This window comes from Botryllus schlosseri, chromosome 2 (genome assembly GCF_051294905.1).
Source record: "Botryllus schlosseri isolate E-star chromosome 2, Bs_hap1, whole genome shotgun sequence".
NCBI lineage: Eukaryota > Metazoa > Chordata > Ascidiacea > Stolidobranchia > Styelidae > Botryllus > Botryllus schlosseri.
The window spans coordinates 12,325,074-12,340,442 of record NC_137237.1 but is presented as its reverse complement, the minus strand read 5'-3'; the positions used below and the strand labels follow the sequence as shown (position 1 = coordinate 12,340,442).

Below are 15,369 nucleotides of genomic sequence, written 5' to 3'. Positions count from 1 at the left end.
ATACTCTGCGAATAGGAATCACTTCGGATAAATAGACTTGCATGTGACTGTCACATGTTATACTGGATTTAGTGTGGCGGTAGAGCTAAAGAATTTGAGAGCCCATTCGATCTCATGCGCGCACGATATCGACTCTCAGGCAACTCATGACACAACGATCACAGTTCGGCCATACTGCGATTTCGTTTCATAGCAATTACAACAAGTGCTGTCCCGACAGAATATCACAGATTGTTCAATGTCCAATTGTTCGCGCAAAGTGTCAGTGTGGTAGCACGTCATAGGGTTAACCAGTAAATTGCGACGGACAGGTACAGTCTCACCTACGGTTGCAAACTTTCAGCTTGAAGAGAACCCGGAGTAATCCGAGAATTTTATAGAATTCCGAGCGTTTAAGATTAGATCTCTGGACTCCTGTTTAGACATCATTGCCTCAAATCGAGTAAAAATATGATGCTCACATTCTCATTTTTACACTCAATTTCGCGATTCCTTAAAGCCCAATCCCAGTTTGACACCATGAGAAATTCCCCATACGTCAGATTGTGTGTCGTTGTAAGTCAAGTGCGGATATTGTGACTCCCTGAGGAACAAAAATAGCGCCCCTGATTGAATAAATTGATCACTAAAATACTTCGCAACGCATATCCTTCGAGAAATGATATACATTACGCAGTACCGGCGAAATTTAATGACCCATGTCAGGAAACTTGTACGTATGAAGGCATCAACATAGTATTCCGCTCCGAGTACCATAGTCTGCTGCAATAAGTATAGCAAGATTGAAAATACAATGTCAGCTAATTTCCCAGAAAAGTCCGAGGTATACTGTGCTTTTACCTACATGTGCTAAGACCAGACAGGGAATGTCAAATCGAACCAATAGGAACAATCACATAGTAGGCAATGTGGTTTTGATTGACAGCTCCTAATAATAGTGATAACAGGCAACTGAACATTTTCAACTTTAGGCGATAGCGAAACATGGACTTCAATTAGGAAAGCCTAAGTACTCAACGCAATCATCGAAGTCATATTCTTATTCATGATGCTTTTGCTGAGATGTGATACAAAACAATGCAATACAATGTATCTGCCTGGGACAAAAAAATGAACGTGAAGGTGTCGTTGTCACGGATGCTATCGAGTGGATCTCGACCATCTGATACACAAATTATCCACGGAATTTGGCGCAAGAGACTGTACTAGTAAGGAATGATGAAGTATAGTGGTGTATTGTGTTTCATGAATGAATAAAAATATAATAGGGCTGTTCATCATTAATATAAATTATAATGATTTCAATGAAAACACATCCTAGATGACCAACATTCTGTTGGAATGGTGGACCTTGACTTTCCAATCAGGCGATCCCCAGCTATCATACGCCTTCATAAACGTAGGTTTCCGCTGCTGGAAACATATGAAGGTGATACTGTAAGGTCATTTATAGGATCCATGATTAAATGATTATATATTATCTCGAGAACAATAGTTTTCTGTTTTGAATTTCTATTCGATTGATTAATATCCCGGTTCAAATCTAGGACAATAAATGTATAATATCGAAAAGTGGTGGTTGTAGTTGTTGCATCGACTACTATGCTCAATTGCTCATTTACACACCAGGCCGGTATTTCTTTTCCATGGTTCCTAATCTGCCGACTTGTAGCTCGGTCCACTTTCGTTGATAGGCGTTCGTAAAACACCACATAAGCGGATAATATGGTGGGGAGGAGCTTATATAGATAAACCTTCAACACTTAGGTATGAATGCTGGAGTTGGATGTCGAACTAGAACGAGCAACCTATTGGTGTTGCAGCTTTGGGACGTACCACTACGCTATCTTCCACGTCATTGAAAAGTGTTGAATCGATTGGGTTTGAGAAAATATTCAGTTTCAGATTCTGATCGGCCGCGATGCGAATTTGTCCATCCCCATTATAGTACTATAATACAATTGGACGCCATTGCGCTTCAAGAAATGCTAATCCCGGAAGGTTGGGTTCGATCGCGTTCATGTTAAACATTGTTGACTAGTGTTAAAAAGTATCCGAAACAGCGGTCGTGTTATTGCCGCTAATTTTGTGAAAATGAACCATACTAAGTTTGCAATTTCCGTGAATAATTATTATCAATGAAATGCAAATCACACTCATGAAAATTCCAATGTATTTTGACAATCATCCGTCTACTTGTAGGTTTCTTCTACGTATCGTTTATAAATTAAGGTTTGGGTATGCCCGTATACCTCAACTCTGTGTATCAATATATCGACGAATTTCCATGTATGGCTTGTATATCACTTGTTACATGACGAAAATAGACAATGCTGCATTGTTGCTGTCCGGACCTTGTGCTCAATTATCGATGTGGATCGCTATCTTTAACGGGTTGAGTAACATGTTGTCGCTAAATCCAGCGTCCGATGTACCTAAATGCAACTTTTTATAGCAAGCTATTAATATATTCTAAACGCGGCCACTCACTAAATGACTGCAACGCAATGTCGTAAAAGCATGGGGTGATTCACACTTCGTAAACTCATGTCCGCCACGTGGGTATATGTCAATCTTCTTCTATCCAAGTTCCATGGTAGCTAGCGCGGCCGAAGGTCATAAAATGGTTTGATAAATGAAGTGTCATACTTGTCTAGCAAGATCTAACAAAATATAAATATCACTCGAAACTTGAGAATATCGAAATACTTTGTAATTGCCGCTGGAATTTGCTATTTCATAAATGAATGCGTTGCGAGATTTTCCGCAGAAGCTTCCAGATCCGCCGTACTATTTATGGCTGCCTTCATGTACAGTGTCCGTGACTAAGGCGACATATCTAAAACGTGAAGTCACGTGAATAGTTAAATCAACGCAATAGGCACGTAACAGATACTATTTTACTCCACAGACCAGCGACGTAAAGTATATTATCTGCATAAGGCAGTTAATCGATAATTTGATAGACTAACTGCCTGCGCAGCTGCCCAATCTGTGCAGCGCACATGATCGCCCGATTGAAATAACATAGAGGCATTAATATATAGGCAATTGGGCGATGGACCTTTGGAAAAGTCATTAAATTACCTAAACAAATCACCAGATGCAATCAAAACAGGTGCTATACACTATAAATCGATGGGTGGAAATTGGGTGTATCTATCAGATTTTCACCATAAATTCACGTTAAGGCTACTTTCAGGTATCAAATTGTACTTTCACACCTCTACAATAGGTGAAAATTAGTTAAATACACCAATCCTACGGATATTATATATCCTAGGGGTGTAGTTGGTTCTGTTTGCGTGTACCACCTTTTTGGATTTATTGGGGTGGTGCACCTAAAGCAGAACCCACTACACCCCAGCTATATATTTCCACAAGAATTGATGTATTTGACTTATTTACACCCGTTCAAATGGGTGTGCGTGTCGGAGTAGGCCAGTCGATACAAGCACAATAAGAACGGTCCCGGGTAAATCCAAATCTGTATTTCAAATTATGTACTCATTGTGTACGCAGTCGCACCAACCCTGTAGGGTGAGTTAGCCGGTGCAATTCTATATGCATACCGCCGAAACCGCTGCATATGACGCAATTTGCTTTTCTCTTTATTTATAGTAGCAGCTATATCCGACGTCGTCACATTCTAACGCAAAAATAGAACGTACTTTACGTACAGCTCTCTTCCCGAGACGCGGAAGGACTCTTTGTTTGCGTTGACGTCGACGACGCAACGCACCATTTTTTCTTGGGTTTCGAGAGTGCTACGCACTGCAGGAATTTTTGACGCTGATATATAAATCAGGGATTCTCTCACATTCCACAGACGGGATAACGCCTGCGGCACTATACCCGGATGAGATAGAATTTGTACGAAGGTATATCTGCAGCTAACTGAGGAAGAGTATTCAACGTTCTCTCGCATCTACACTACTTTATTGTCGTCAAGGATTACGGAAGGGATTACAATCTTACTTCTTTCAGCTACAATACACAACAGAAGTAAGCATTGCATTTTATTACGCACTGTTGAAGCATAGGCGTACATTCGATATTACGTCCCACGTTATAAGATAGTTGATAAGCCCGTCAAAGTCTTCAGTTAGTCGTGCCCGGTTGTTAGTCAAATCTGCATTTAAAAGTCATCTGGACAGCAGGCGGAGAATTCCATCCCTCCCGAAACATATAATATATATATCCTGAGAGCAACACGCATGAAAAGATTATCGGGCATTATCGCATAATGTATTTATGCATCTTCCGTGGTACCGTACATCAACTATATTCTTGCGACGTTGCAACCTACTCGGAATATCATTAATTAACATTGGGTTAAATTAAATATTCCTTTTGTATTTCTTCGTTATCTTCTTATGATAATTAGTATACGTGGTTAACCTTGCCACATGTAAATTATTTCCAGCAATATGAATGAAACTCTATCAAGTTTGTATGTATGAGTGAAGATGTGAGGGTCCTTGCATGCCGAATTCGAAATCGCGGAAATTTTCAGTTCTATTTATCACCGCTTGAGTGTTTCATGTATAGTTGTTTTTGCACGCAGCCCTGTCCTTTATTTCGCCTTTTACATTCATCTTATACGTTCTTCGTTTCGTTTTTGTTGCGGCAGGACATGTGCTCGAGCGCACTTATGATGCAGCACCAAACCGCACTGTCCCGTCCTGTTATGATGAGTTTGACCGCCGACAATAAAGAACCGAACAATACTATCTTGAATCACTCGTCCCACTATGACGCCAGAGCGGCCGGCTTTGACCGCAGCGAATCGGTCGTCGGGCCTAACAGTAACGTGGTTGTCGCCTCTTTTCCAAAGACGCAGTCGTTGGATTTTGAAGCGTTTGGCATCAACTGGTGGGAAGAAAGCTCGGCAGTCGACGCGGAAGATATTCTATCGGAGCTGTACGGACCCAGCGATTCGCCACGGACTGCAGCGTGCGAGGGCTCTTACGGACTTCAATCTTCTCAATCGTCTATGGATTCGTCTCCATTGCGTACCAAGCACAGTCAAATTCCTTTCGCAAGCCCGGAGATATCGGAAAATCAAATTATGCAGGAACTTATTTGTGCTCCGTCGTTGGACTTAACCTCGTTTAACGCAGACTCGTCTCTGACATCGTCCATGTCCTCGAATGTTATCACTGACTCTCGCTTTACGTCTGCCATGGTAGATAATATCCAACGGCGCGCCAGCCTTCCGCAACTCACCGAACAAGAGCTTAGAAGCCAGGATACCCCATCACCACAAAGTACTTCCAACATGCAGTGGAGTCGACACAACAGTTTTAGCGCGTCAGATGTCAATATTGGTCACCATAGTTCAAGTTGGGACGAGGCGTCTTGGAATGCTATGATAAACACATCACCTGCAATGCATATCGAAAGGAATGACTTCCACGAAACAACTCCTATTGCAGCCATGACGCGAGACACAGAGGGTACGTATATAACTATATATATTTACCAGGCGACGTTACAACGTTATAAAAGCCGATGTTGTTTTCGTGCAGGATCCTACAACTTTATTCCGACCGGATTCCACCAGACGAACAATTATTGCGGGCAGTCGTATCCGCAAGGCGGTGCGTCCGAACAGTTTCCCTCGGCTGTCTCCTTCTATCAACCACAGCCGCTTCAGCAGGCCGTGCCGGAGTACTCCCATGCGGGAGAATTCTTGATGAGAGACTTTCCTACCACGAACGAATTCTCCTCCATTAACAAGGTCCCGAACAGCGAGACCATTCATGGATACCAGAATGTCGGTTACGACTTTCCAAAGACGCATCACTGCCAAGTGACTGATAGCTGCAACATGACACCGGATAGTAACTACAGTAGGAGAAAAGTCGCAAGTTTTCCTACCTTGAGTCATTGGAGTGAATCGGGGTTATCTTCAACCCCACCAACGGCAGGTTTGCAGACGTCGGGGGTGCAACATCAGATGTTCGGCAATCCGGGCCAACTATCAGGACAGGTGCCGCGACAGGTGAGAAATGTTACTATATTCATTTGCACCATAGAGCAATGCATTTTATTGCAACTTTAAAATCGTAAAATAGCTCCGCATACCTCCCGTATATTGCCAACTTGAACGTGAAAAACTGGACTGTCTGGTGAAGAATAATGCAATACGGTCGACTGAGCAGCGTGCCTGGGGCGTAATTCCTTCATAATCAGCAGTCCAGGCGAAGCGTCTTACACGATATCATACCGGCTTCGGACATGGAGGCATAAACGAACCGTGGTGCTATACGTCTGCGATTTTAGGGTATATTACTCATGTGCAACTGACGAAGTGCCATGAATACGTTGCAAACACTATTGCAGTTAGTAGGTCTGTAGTAGACAGTCGAAAATCAAAGCGAATGTTCATTACCAGCGAAATCTTGAGGAATTTGATCGTTACGAAATTGAGAGAAAATCTCTTTTCGTGCAAGATTTTTGTGGAAGTCTGCGCGTGTCACGGCGAAGTGCAGGTTTCAAATGCGTGTAGATTTTCATAACTTCCACAGGCGCGCAGATTACCCTAAATATCATGACATATACATTATAATGTTCGTTTGTAGAAAGACGATTAGACTATAGATGAGAATTCTCTGATTGGAAAATTGAAGAATGCCGTATGCTAGAGAGAGTCGATCGCATGTGACAAGCCATGAGCCGACTCTATTTCACGCGAGCCGCAAGCAATGATGGCTCACCGCCGGTGTTCGTCCCTAACTACGGCTTCAACTCTGGCAGGGCGCTTTCGCCCGATGTCTTACAGAAAGAGAGTATTTCCCGATTCGGTAGTGATTACGCAATGCCTATGGAAATACTCGGTATGGACCCTGTCGAGCTCGGGGTATCGGATTCCATGTTTGAGCGACACATCGTCGGTCCTTTGGACAGGGAAGTGCGTCTAGAACGCGGCAGTCCGAATGCTGTCATCCGTTCGGTAGCCTATTCAGATGGTGCCGGCGTGCGACTCATGCCCGACCTAAACGGGCACGGTGTGGACCCCAACAGCTGTTACAGCAGAAGGTTGCACCGCCATGCGCGAGATGTCAGCCTGGCCGCACCTGGTATCCGGCCGCAGTGGAATCTGGCTAAAAATGACCCAGCCCCGTCTGCCACCCCGCCCTCGCAGATTTTGAAACACTCCGATCAGCAATACCCCATTCCTTCCGATTTTACGTCTCCTGAAGACGACAACCCGTTGTTATTCAACGGAAAATGTTACCAGCACTACAACTCTTCACCCGCCACTCCCGAGCCGTATTACGGCGGCCAGCGTACAAATTTTGACTACGAAGACAAATACGAGTCTGCGTCTCATTACGAAGAACTAATCCAAAACACTCAGCACTCAGTCCATTCAAAATCTCTGTCGCACAACGCAATATCGACTTACTTCGACAGCAATCAGGACATCGAAGACTTTTTCCCGAACGGCGTGACGCAGATGAGGCAGTCCGTAATAGCGAGCGGGCAGTCCAGCGAATCGAATCGTTCTCCCGAAAGTCCGCTGTCGCTGACCGCGGATCCACCCAATTCGGATTTGGCGGGAAACGGCGGCGAGGATGTAATCATTGACCTGGACGATATGTCGCCGTCGAATTCCATCAGTAGCGACTCGCACGCTTTCCGGATAGGCTCGAAATCCCGTTATGAATCTCTGCGGATCAAACCGGAGACGGACTCTACCGCTATAAACCACGGACCCACTACCTCACGCGGAAGCTTGCGAAACAAAACACTGATTCATTCCGTATCGCATTCACTGTGCACCGTAAAAGACTCTTCAAACATCAAACTCGAAAATCGACAGGAGGCGCGTAAGATATTCCGCTCGGCTCCGCCCAGGATCGCGTCCAATTTCCCGCCCAAAGAACAGAGAAAGAGACGCAAATTCTACCGGAAGCCTCATACTCTGATATCTCACGACGGGCTCGCTGGCTTCGACAGTGCCGGCGCGGCCGTGAAAATTTCTCGCAGCGCGCTGGTGAAGTCCAACTCGTTAGAGATCGAAAACCTCGAAAGCCGGGTCCATCCGTCGGATCGCGCCGGTCAGAGGAACGGGATCACTACGAACCGCATCTACGTCACCATATCTCACGAAAAGCGAAATTCTTCAATATCAGATCCAGGAGACGTGTTCGACCACAGACCGAACCCGGCAGTGCAAATCGATCACTTGCAAACGCAGAACGCACCGGAGACGATGCGCTACGCCGGCGAAGACAGCGACGCGAAGTCCAACTACTTCCGACACGCCATGTCCGAGGTGTTGTCCGAGGTTGACGGCGGTCAGGTCGAGGAGGTTGGGCTGTTTGAGGTGACCGGCGGCGAGTCGGAAAATTGCTACGAGTCGATGAAAAACTTTTGGCGGGAAGCTAAACCCAACACGATCAATCAGATGTGCTCGCGCGCGACAGGAAATTTTAGAAGCCTAGGCCAGGTATACAGTATACAGCGAGTTAACGGAATGCTGTTAGGGACGGCACGGTACTACGTCGTACCTTTTTCATATTACTATACGTTACTGTACCAAATATTTATCAGCAAATTGTGGATGAATTATTTCTACACCCTCTTACCACGGAATTGTTGACATGTGTAACGGATAATAGCGAAATTCATTACGGATTAACATGCGGGTCGACCTGTGTCCGTAAAATGAATTCACTCTAGATGCGATCACTGCGATATTGCAATTTCGACCTAAGTCCGTCGTGTAGATATGTTTATAGTTCATGCATGCCATCAAGTCGCTCGTCAAACCGACTGTAACTTGAGCTTGCCGGGCAATACCGGTAGCTGCGGTTCTTGTATATTTCCGCACTGAGACGTCGCTTTCCGGCGTATCTATTTTATACATAGTCAACTGCGCACATTGCCCTTTCAGATTAAGGTTTATTTAACGGGAAACTTGCGTTACAGACTGTATCTTCGCGATCCGTGCAATCCAGTTCGACAAACCTGAGCTACGGTGGATTCGGAGAAGGCTCATGTGCGGTATGCGGCGACAAAGCCAGATGGCAGCATTATGGCGTCTTGGCTTGCGAAGGGTGCAAAGGTTTCTTCAAGGTATACGACACTCTCATTTATTTATTTGGTAGCAACAAGAGACAGGGCGACTGGATATACCGTGCGCTATAAATATTCGATAAATCTACTAGCTTCAACATTTGTATGTACTTTTTCACAGCGATCCGTGCAAAAGAATGCGCAGTACGTCTGCCTGGGCAACAAGAACTGTCCCATCGATAAGAAGACAAGAACACACTGCCCGTATTGCCGCTACCAAAAGTGTATCGCCGTAGGAATGATTAAAAATGGTAAGTTGAGGTTTTTGAAGGCATCCGCGACAAGCACCAGCCCTTCTCGTCGAGATAGTTCCACTATATTTAATGTCTACGTCGCCGCAAAACTATACCTTATACTGCGCGACATCGGTAATTTACGGATTATTGCTGTCAATGGGAATAACAACTTACTCTATCGGTGTGTGAAAACGTCATAAAGTATAAACAGAATCGCAGTTAAAGAGGTACACGTAGTTAACGGCTAGATTACGATCGTCATCGAAATGAACTTCCTCGCTCGGCCGCATTTGATTTAAGTGTTGCATAGGGAATATTTTCGACAGACAAATCACCCCTAACGGCATATCATGCGATATCGAACGGCAACCGCGTAGCCTTCGGCACGCTTTGAAATCTACCTTTCTGAAATGACTAAAGTATATATATCACCGAAGGCCTTGACTTGATATCTCATAAAAGTGGTTTATATATTCTGCGACGGACAAATTATTCTCCTCTCTTAGAAGCTATAATATCGCGAGGCTACGAATATCCATGACGGTTGACGGCGTTGACTGTAGCATACGATTTCACGTAACATGATATGCCGCGACGGTGTAATATAACATTGGGACACAGTTATATGATGGCGGTGTTTTATTTTACAGTGGTTCGTACCGACGGCGCTAGAAGTCGGAGGCCCCAAGCCAGACCGAGGGCACCGCGAACGGCCACAGGCACATTCGGTCCGAAAAGTACCAACACCACGCCTGCTTCGTCACCGAGTAACAGCGGATCTGCTAAACTAAATCGTCTTCAGTACAGCCCGTACATGGCGGGAAATCCGTGATTACCAGGCAACAGTCTTCAACATTGTTGTAAACGTCGTCACTGGAGTGTGACGGCACACTGCGACATTTCGCAGTCGTTCTATCTCGGAGTGAATGCATGTCGAGTCTTCCGAGTGGCTGAAAGATGGGGGCAAAGGTCTGTACGTGCAAGTCGCGGCATTTCACTGTGCATTCTAGACAGTGACGGTCTATTCGAGCGACTTGGGACGGCTTTCACTGTGCAATCTATGTACAATGTACAAAGACACCATATATTATATCATCGCAGTATACCACGGACCTAGCGATTTACTACTGTAATCGCCGATAGCATCTTCGTGCCCGTCCGTGCTTGTTTGTGCTGCTTTCATCTGAAACGACGCAGTGTGTTTGCGAATCTCGTATCGTACTTTCGATCTGTCGCTACCGGTACCTATTAATAGCAAATACAAAATGGAGTATGCCCTCAGTGCGGATGCCATTGCCTTTGCATTCGCGGTATTGCAATGACTGTGGGCAATTGTGGTCGCAGCTGAAGTCCGCCACGCAGCCCTGATTCGCAAAGCTAATTATGTCGCATTCAACTATATAGATAAAGTGGTTAGATCTATGATTCACAATGTCAGAGGATAGTGTTCATAGCTCTGTCTATATATCGATACTTTTGGTTTGTTGAATCTGCGTTGTTGCCGCCTTTGTAACATCTTCGATCGGGCTCTCGCTGGTTCAACGGGATCAAATGTGGTGGTATGCGACAGGTTTCGCCCGGCGAAACATGTAATTCTGTGAGTTAGTTGTCGACTGTCAATATGTCTCAGCGTTCCGTGCCATTTACTCACTTTCCGTCATTAGCACGAGAGATTACAAGTATTTCCGTTACCATTTTGCTACTTTTCGCGCGTCTTTAAGGTATTCTTTGAAGCAATGAGATTTTAGTTTGGAATTAATAAATCATATTATTATAAACTATATGCTTCCCATGAAAGGGTATATGAATCTATATATGTATTTCTTTATGTATACTCGTGTTTCACATTCCAGTATCGCTTGATATTTTCTTAAACTTTCGTGGCTTCGAGGCTTCACTACCGTTTCGCTGCGCGCGTTCCGATTGCGGCTCAATGTTGCCAAAATCGCCCGGATATACTTGACGGCCCTCTTTTTTAGTCCGCCAGCTATTCTGGGAAAGAGATTTCCGCCATATTGATGTAATTGATTGTTACTGCGCTTTTGCAAACTGCCTGATGCTTCATCCTTAACGTGACAGAGAAACAGACACATTTTCTGCATTGTTCCATAATGGAAATCCGAAATTTGAATAAATTCTCATCATTTACAACTTGCTTATGCAGTCCGTTAGTTTTATACCGTGTTATGCCGGTGTACCGGTAAGGTATGAAAAGACAGACATCGCATTGATATCAAGTCTAAGTCTAAGCGCTGATTGAAATTCGTGTATAGGGAAGTTATTCGGATAGTTTCGCAAGCGTATACTACGGACGGCACAGAATGTGTGACGTGTGCGGTTCGGTTTCGTGTATGACATAATACCACGCTCGCTTGCTTTTCAGTTTGTGTATTGTCTGATATCATCACATATACTCGCACTCAAATCAGGTGACGTATATCTGTCATTCTAACAGGTAGCAACATAACGTGTCACTGTGGGCTCTCCGATATGCTCTTGGACATTGATTTGTACCGTTAACTACTGACCAGTCCGTCATTCGTGTTGGGTGTGCTAGTAAAAATTTACATCGAGCATCCAAGATCATGGCCTCCCAAACTCTTTTCCTCACCACGACTCCTTTTATTATCATAATATTTTCTCCGCCAATATGATAAACAGTACAGGATAACAAATACTTGACAGTCCCATTTCAATGGGAATTGTATATATGTCTGCTATAAAGATGCCGATTCCAATTGGCAGGCTGGAGACAACACTCGCTTTGGCGACTCTCTCTAGTCCAGTGGTTCCCAACGTGGGCGATATCGCCCCCAGGGGGCGATTTGGCGGCCTAGGGGGGCGAAAATGACGAAGGGGGCGAAAATGGACAAAGGGGGCGAAAATAGCGAAGGGGGCGATAGGGGGGCGATGATGCGTTGAAACGGATATATTTGAGTCAAGTAGGAGAAAAGACCTTTTTTTTTTAGTCAACCCACGGAAATTTAGTTGAAAAAGGGTAAAATTCGACAGCGAGCCGAAAAGTTGACCTTTTTTTTTAGTCAACCTGCCGATGATTACAGATTGTATACCGATTTTTCAGTTCACAAAATCTGGGGGGCGATGATCGGCGTTGAGCTTGAAAAGGGGGCGATCAGTCGAAAAAGGTTGGGAACCACTGCTCTAGTCTCTACCCAACATTATACCGAAAATCATGAAGTGTACTTTGCTCAATATGTATCGTTTTCCGATACGAAAGTACAACTATATTGTCAAATAGGTTCACAATAAATTCTTTCTGTGACATAGCTATAGCGCTGTTTGTCTCAGTGCACTCGTGCTTGTCCAAGTCGATGTGACAATTGCCTCTATATCGCAGCTGCGGGATCTTCTACAGTAGGCTTACTATCACTATCAGGCAATTCCAAGCCATTCATGTGACTGCCAAGTAAGGCATTTGTAGTATTGTATGGAAAATTCAAGACTAACTAATGCGAACCAGCATATCTATATTTTGATATATTTAAACAACAGTAATCACTTTCAACAATACAAGATGTGAGTTTCATCTGGGCTCCTCCCATTACATACGTCTCATTTCTTCAATATAGTCATCGAGCAATCCGTCAGATTAGTGCTCAGCGAAAATAAAGAAAAATGATTTATGTATTGCTGTCGATTGTCGAGCGGCGGCTCAGGTTACAGGAAAGGCGCCAGGAAGATGGCTGTGTTGTGCAGTGTATAGTGTGGTGTGATCTTTGGGGATATCAAGAAGCAGTTAGGATAACTTACGGCAGATCTATCAAACTCTATCGGCTATATAGCGCCACCGGGCGTAACAAACTATCGAGTATAGTTGGTCGATCAACGAAGACATCATTCCGAAGGTAGCAAATCTAATTCAGTATGCAAAATTAGTAATCAAAAAGAGTCATCGCAGTGGTCTTGGCTTCATAGCCAGTCACGTTTTCAATTACGGATCAATCGTGGTTGCTTAAAATCTATATGAAATCTTAGACACAACCGAGAATTTTGTCATCGGCCCGGGAAGCTTTCCAAATCTCCTTTTTTATGACGCTTTACCGTCAGATCCATTTTGTTTTCTGCTTTCCGAATGTCTACTTCCTAGAGCCGCGGTTCGCGTCGTGTTTTCAAAGTCTGACTTTTCTGTATCAGATAATGATAATAGGTATAATATTGTTCCGAGAATTTCTGACGGCGTTGTTCGCTCAGCCACGTGAATGCGACTTCCGGCATTCGTTTCAAACGTCATCACAATACCTGTAGTTGCCATCTCTGGGAACATTTGCTAATGCAGTGCCATCAATCTGAAGATATCGATCTTTGTGAGGACATTATACAATGTGGGATCTGATGCAAGGCGGCGAACTAGGTCATTATTATTTTTTAACAGTCAACGGCTATATAAGGCATATATACTCCGGGTGGTAGATATAGGCTACCGTACCGGAAGAGTAGAAGCATACGTAATATGTACGGCAAATTTTTCTTGCAGTCTAATCCGCGGAAAGTTGCACTTCTTGTTCACAAAAGTTGCAGTAAAAAGGAGCATTTTACGGACAAGTTCCTTGAAATCATTAGAGTATGATATACTCGAATCGTTCCGTATCCAAGGCACTGTAGCAAAACTTAATATTAGCGACTTCAACAGAATCAATAGCCAGAAAAAAATGAGCCAGTGAAAATATTATTTTCGGTGGTCTAGCCTGAATATAGCCTACGTCAAATCAGAAAGGACCTCAAATTTAAACTATAGTGAAATAATCAAGCGATCTATTTACATATAGTGCCAAATATTTCCAGTTAAAAGTTAGTTGCATAAAAAATCGAAAATACATGCAAAAGTTGCATGGAAAATCGAAAAGAATTGAAAAAAGTTGCATGAAAAAATGAAGAAAAGTTGCAATAATTTGCAATATATGATTCCTCCAAACAGCTAAAAACACCATACTACATAACTTTTGAGTATTTAGGAAGCTGCCGGAAGTTTAAAAAAAAGTTGCCCTAGGAATAAGATAATTTTGAGGCTGCCAATATGCTGTTAGGAGACAACCCTACCCGAACGTATTAAATTCGAGCAAAATATAGATAACTACGAAAGTACGGAAAAAGTATCAAATATAGTATGGATGAAAGAATATTGGTATGGTATGGAAAATTGTAAGTATAATATGGTATGGAACGATTGACACGGGTATGGAGTATGCAAATTTCCCATTCCATACCATACCATGACTTCTTGAACTTCGAACTTTTAATGGAAAACGTCACTGTTAACACGAATGCCTTATTACATCTGTGTCTATTAGAGTATAATCACACCCATTTTTAGCTGATACAAACTATTTCACAACGCCAATAGTATATATTTCACCCTTATGTGTAAGGTGGGAAGAACTGAATTGGTTATTGTCGTTTATGGATCTTTTTTCGCGTTGCCGGCTTGATAGGAAATCATACCTAAGGTGGGGAATCCACAAAACAACTCATGAGATTTGCACCATCTATGGTTGCGTTTAAAATGAAAATACATTTAAAACATATTTAATTAAAATTGGGCCCTTCGATTGTTTGATGAATGTTTTTATAGTGTTTTGTCGCATGATAAAAAATACTATCAACATACAATATTTGGTTCGTTTGTGTGCATGTACAATTATGTGCATTGTACACTGTGCTGTGCAGTAATGCATCACATAGAATGCTCAACAGTTTGCTATATTTGTATGCAAGATATATATTCACGAGATAAAATCACTAAGAGGCACCCATGCATGGAGACTGAGCTGCATTAAACATTTGGTCGACTCGAGTATTGTCTTCAAGGGTATCCATAAACAGTTTATCTTGCATCTTGACCGGATTTACAAAATCCAACATAACGTGTATTCAAAATGTGTCATAATGATAATTTTTCTGAGATTGCATGTGCATTAGCGAGTTGTAAATAGGAGCATTTCGTTTCTTTGGGGTTTTAAACGAATTCCACCGATATGTTTCGCAGTGTAGTTCAGGGTATTATGATTTTTTTGCCCCATGAAAA

At 43.3% G+C, this 15,369-nt stretch overlaps 1 protein-coding gene across 2 annotated transcripts; it reads left to right on the top strand.

Annotated features, from left to right (window-relative positions):
• The first annotated feature begins 3,829 nt into the window (after window positions 1-3,829).
• Window positions 3,830-11,481, top strand: LOC145433593 (uncharacterized). 2 transcript variants are annotated; one of them, XM_080310730.1, is made up of 6 exons: window positions 3,830-4,005; window positions 4,634-5,459; window positions 5,532-6,007; window positions 8,944-9,090; window positions 9,212-9,341; window positions 9,977-11,481. In XM_080310730.1, exons 2-6 carry the CDS (start codon window positions 4,637-4,639, stop codon window positions 10,156-10,158), a joined length of 1,758 nt encoding a protein of 585 aa, XP_080166856.1. In that variant the 5' UTR covers window positions 3,830-4,005; window positions 4,634-4,636; the 3' UTR covers window positions 10,159-11,481. The 2 variants fall into 2 exon arrangements, with proteins under 2 accessions (XP_080166856.1, XP_080166855.1); XM_080310729.1 differs by lacking the exons at window positions 3,830-4,005; window positions 4,634-5,459; window positions 5,532-6,007 and adding an exon at window positions 6,014-8,461.
• Window positions 11,482-15,369: the final 3,888 nt, after the last annotated feature.

What these genes read in the sequence shown, in the direction of transcription:
- LOC145433593 (XM_080310729.1), top strand. Translation starts at nt 6,677, where the DNA reads ATGAGCCGACTCTATTTCACGCGAGCCGCAAGCAATGATGGCTCACCG. An exon ending in GGTGCAAAGGTTTCTTCAAG is followed by an intron (nt 9,091 to 9,211) that starts GTATACGACACT and finishes ACTTTTTCACAG; the next exon opens with CGATCCGTGCAAAAGAATGC. An exon ending in CGTAGGAATGATTAAAAATG is followed by an intron (nt 9,342 to 9,976) that starts GTAAGTTGAGGT and finishes TTTATTTTACAG; the next exon opens with TGGTTCGTACCGACGGCGCT.